We start from the raw sequence: 5,000 nt of genomic DNA on the forward strand, positions 1-5,000 counted from the left end.
AAATGAAAGATTTCCCCAACCAGTGATCAAAATAATGAACATTTAATATCTAAAATAACATTTTATGAGTGTTTTTTTCTACTGAACCCTAAACGCCATGTTCAGAGAAACAATTCAAAACATTGTAGATGAAAAAGACCCTATTTTAATATCTTATTACAGAAACAAGCTTCCATATTCATTCTGTTTATCTGTGTTATTTCTCAGAAGTGATGTTAGAGAGCTCTTATAAAAGCTGTGTGTGTGTGTGTGTGTGTGTGTGTGTGTGTGTGTGTGTGTGTGTGTGTGTGTGTTTCAGGTGCGAATCGCGCTGCAGATGGAGGACGGCTCTCGTCTTCAGGACTCGTTCTCCAGTGGACAGACCTTATGGGATTTACTGAGCCACTTTCCTCAAACCAGGTGTGTGTGTGTGTTTACTAAATAGGAAAGTGTGTGTTCCTTCAGTGGATGTTTGTATTGAAGTAAAGCACATTCCCGTGGGGCAGATGGAGTTCTCCTGCTGTGGTTGTAAATGCAGGCGGATTGTGTGAACTGTGAACACTCACGCGCTGTTTTATGAGCTCAGAGCTGCTGCCAAGCTCGTTAAGCTCATCTCACAGACTCCTCCCACTGCTGCTAGATGCTCCACCTACTCTGCTAACTGGCCACACCCACTGTATTATGAGCTTAGAGCTGCTGCCTAGCTCTTTAAACTCTTCCCATAGGCTCCTCCTACTGCATATGCAGGTACCGCCCACTCCTTCACTAGACACGCCCACAGCTCTCAGTCAGATTTCTGACCTGCGACAGGATTTCTTTGCTTTGATGTTTGTTTCTTCTGTTCACTCTCCAATGCAAAGTGGTTTTCTGTAAGAGAGCTGCACAGAGAGATTCAGTGTGAGACAAACACAGCTGATGCTGCTGCTGCTTTTAGTCCTGCAGTCAAGCCTGAATGTGGTGGATAAGACGTGTGTGTGCGCGTGTGTGTTTGCATGTGTGTTTGCGTGTGTGTGTGTGTGCATGCGTGCGTGCGTTTGTGTGTGTGTGTGCGCGCGTGTGTGTGTGTGTGTGTGTGTGTGTGTGTTTGTTCGTTCTGGTTTAATAGATGTTTTAATGTGTTTGTGCTGCAGGACGTCAGATCTGGACTCATCTGGACTCACACCAGTGTGTGTTTACATGAGAGACGAGGTGAGAGCCAGAGCTTCCACATCACAATTATATCATCATCATCATCATCATCATCATGTCCGCACTTTTCTGGATAAAAATTATACGTTCAACTGAAGGCAAAATTATTTGCTTTCCAGCTTTAATATAAATTATTATGAATTATTTTTTAATATGAAATATTAAATTATATTATATTGTTCATTCATTTTCTTTTCGGCTTAGTTCCTTTATTAATAACCACTGCAGAATGAACTGACAGCTATTCCAGAATATGTTTTTTGCAACGGATGCCCTTCCAGCTGCAACCCAGTACTGAGAAACACAAACTCACACACACACACACACACACCCACACACTACGGCGAGTTCGGTTCCCCTATAGCGCATGTGTTTGGACTGTGGGGGAAACCGGAGCACCCGGAGGAAACCCACACCAACACTGTAAGAACATGCAAACTCCACACAGAAACACCCACAGACCCAGCTGGAACTCAAACTAGTGACCTTCTTGCTGTGTGGCACCAGCGCTACCCACTGTGTCACCGCGCCACTATATTATATTTAATTATATTTGATTAATATTAAATGAAATGTTTTTTTTATATATATTTTTATAAAATATCTTTAAAATGCTTTAAAAAAAATGCTAAAAAATATTTCACCGGTGAGAGTAAATGATGTTCATCATGTTGTTGTTTAGGTCAGCGGTGAGGATGCGCTGAAAAAAGCCACACTGAAGTCTCTGGGTCTCACAGGAGGAAGTGCCATCATACGGTGAGCTCTTGATGACAAGGACTGCTCATATATCCACTTATTGTTTCTTATTTTTTTTTGTAAGAACATTTTCTAATCCACCTACATATTCCAGAGATCATGAAATTGACAGTTCTCATGATGACAGCGGAATTAACAATCAATAAACATCTAATCTTAATTATTGTTTAGTCATAATCGCTGGAAATCTATTAACTGCACACCCATAATAATCCCTCCTCTGTCCATCAGATATGTGCTAAAAGGCTCCTCGTGTCCTGATGCGCCAGTGGATGCAGTTGCCACGCCAACAGATGCTGTTGCCAAGATAACCAAATCACAGCCGCCACCACCAGAAGCAGCACCCCTCCCTGCGGAGCCCGCCCCTGTTCCTATGGAAACCCCTGCTCCGCCCACTGAGGTCACCACCCTTCTAAACCATCATCTGGTCAAACAGGAAGAGGTGGAGCCAAGCACGAGATCAAAGCAAACAGTGCGGCCCAAAACCCAGGAGTCGGCAGAGGATGACGAGCGGCCAGGGCCATCCAATCAGTGCCAAGACTCCACCCCCTTGGTCACGCCCACTGATTTTGTACCATTCTCAGGCAGTGGGCAGCGTCTTGGAGGACCAGGCGGAGTGAAGAGCTCCACATCATGGACATCAGCATGTGTGTCCGGCAGCCCACCCAAAGCCAAAAAACCCAAACCCAGCCATGAGATTAAGGTACATAAATGAATATATAAACAAATATATCAAATAAACTAATGTATAAAAGATTATATGACATAAACGAATATATGAAATAAAAAATTATATAAACAAAAATATTAAATAAACGAATAAATAAACGATTATGTAAACGAATATATAAATGAATATATGAAATAAACGAATATATGAAATAAGCGAATATATGAAATAAACATTATATAAATGAATAAATGAAATAAACAAATATATAAACAAATATATGACATAAACAAATATATAAACGATTATATGACATAAACGAATATATAAATGAATATATGAAATAAACAAATGTATGACAAACGATTATATGGCATAGACGAATATATAAACGAATATATGAAATAAACAAATATATAAACAAATATATGACATAAACGAATATATAAACAAATATATAAACGATTATATGACATAAACGAATACATGAAATAAATAAATATATGAAGTAAACAAATAAACGAATTTATGAAATAAACAAATATATGAAATAAACGAATATATGAAATAAACGAATATATAAATGATTATATTAACGAATATATGAAATAAATGCATATATGTAAACAAATATATGACACAAACGAATATATGATATAAACGAAAATGTAAACGATTATTTAAACGAATATATGAAATAAACGAATATGTAAATGATTATATAAACGAATATATGAAATAAACAAATCTATAAACCAATATATGAAATAAACAAATATATAAAATAAACAAATTTATTAAATAAATCAATATATAAACAAATAAACGAAATAAACAAATATATAAATGAATATATGAAATAAACAAATTTATAAACGAATATATGAAATAAACGCATATATGTAAACAAATATATGAAACAAACAAACATATGAAATAAAAGAAAATGTAAACGATTATATTAACGAATATATGAAATAAACAAATATATGAAATAAGCGAATCTATAAACAAATATATGAAATAAACAAATTTATGAAATAAATGAGTATATAAACAAATATATGACATAACCGAATATATAAATGAATGTATGAAATAAACAAATATATAAACGAATATATAAATGTACATGTACATAATTAAATGTATCTTTCTTAAACTTTTTTCTTTTGTAATTTTGAGTTTACAGTTTGACAATTTGTCCCGAAATGTTTAAATCATCATAATATTGAAGTTTTTTTTTTTTTTTTTGTCTTGTGTATTCATGCATTTTGTCTTCATCCTTTGGTCTTTCATGGATGTATTTGAGTGTGTGTTGTATGTAAGGATGCACCAATCCTGATACTACGCAATGTGCGGCGCTCCGTTAAATGATTCTGTAATCTGATGTTTCTGTTCTCTCATCCTCCCGACTGGATTTACTCTTTCGAGGGGAATGCTTTCAGTGCTGTGAATAGTTTGTAAAGCCAGGCTCATTGTGGTCAAAGTAGCTGATTAAATTAATTAAAGTAAAACTGAAAAGCGCAATATGGATGGTCATTAACAGAAAATGATTTAGTCTAATATAGGCTCCTCTGAAACTGAATATTTTACTGCCGTTTTACTCATATTTACATTTTATTGTTTTGATGAGGGTCAATAGCGGTAACCTAAAGATTTCAAAGAAAAATCTTAATATTAAAGAAGGAATCATGAGCTGGACACAACAGATCAATGTCATCACGCATGCTCAAATAATGTAGCCTATAGTTTATAGCAAGCATCATGTTTTTATTCGATTGTGTCGCAGGTCATACACATTAGGCATATAGGTGTCTTATTTTGACTAAAGAAGGTATGATTTGAGTTTATCACAAGAACTATAGAAACTGTATAATGCTTTTAAAAAAGGCACAGTATCGGGATCGGATCTGTATCGTTCGAAACTGAGTTTTGGTGTCAGGATCAAATCGGTTTCAAAAAAATGATATCAATGCATGCCTAGTTGTATGTGTTTAAGAGTTTGTGATTGTTTGAGTGAGCATGTATAAGTTTGAGTGTGTGTGTCATTCAGATCTGCTGTTGGTTTATCCGAGTGGCAGAATGTGTGTGTTTTTGTTGTGTCTGAATTCATTTATCATTAGCAAGTTTAGATATGATCACACACACACAGACACAGCTTCTTTCAGGACTGCTGGAGTTTGCAGACGTCTACGGTTTACTGTTCACACACATACATACTAACGAGACTCTGAATGTGTTTTCTAGAGATCAGCCAGTGCCAAACAAGTGAAGAGGGATGAAGAGGAGCCAGACCAATATCTGGAGGTGCTCACACGCTTTCATTCATTTTCATTTTCGGCTTAGTCCCTTCATTATCAGGGGCTGCCACAGCGGAATGAACCACCAACATTCCAGCATATAT

General features: G+C 36.1%; 2 protein-coding genes across 2 annotated transcripts in view; one reads left to right on the forward strand and one right to left on the reverse strand.

Annotated features, from left to right (window-relative positions):
• tomm20b (translocase of outer mitochondrial membrane 20b) overlaps positions 1–5,000 on the reverse strand; it is a 575,852-nt gene that overhangs the window by 557,225 nt on the left and 13,627 nt on the right. The gene's annotated exons all lie outside the window — the stretch shown is intronic.
• The window catches only part of aspscr1 (ASPSCR1 tether for SLC2A4, UBX domain containing), an 18,053-nt gene that overhangs the window by 2,766 nt on the left and 10,287 nt on the right, over positions 1–5,000 (forward strand). The window contains 5 exon segments of the mRNA NM_001017575.1: positions 299–399; positions 1,110–1,167; positions 1,850–1,923; positions 2,155–2,626; positions 4,844–4,903. Coding sequence (NP_001017575.1) covers positions 299–399; positions 1,110–1,167; positions 1,850–1,923; positions 2,155–2,626; positions 4,844–4,903 — 765 coding nt within the window.

Source organism: Danio rerio, chromosome 11 (genome assembly GCF_052040795.2).
Source record: "Danio rerio strain M-AB ecotype USA chromosome 11, GRCz13ab, whole genome shotgun sequence".
NCBI lineage: Eukaryota > Metazoa > Chordata > Actinopteri > Cypriniformes > Danionidae > Danio > Danio rerio.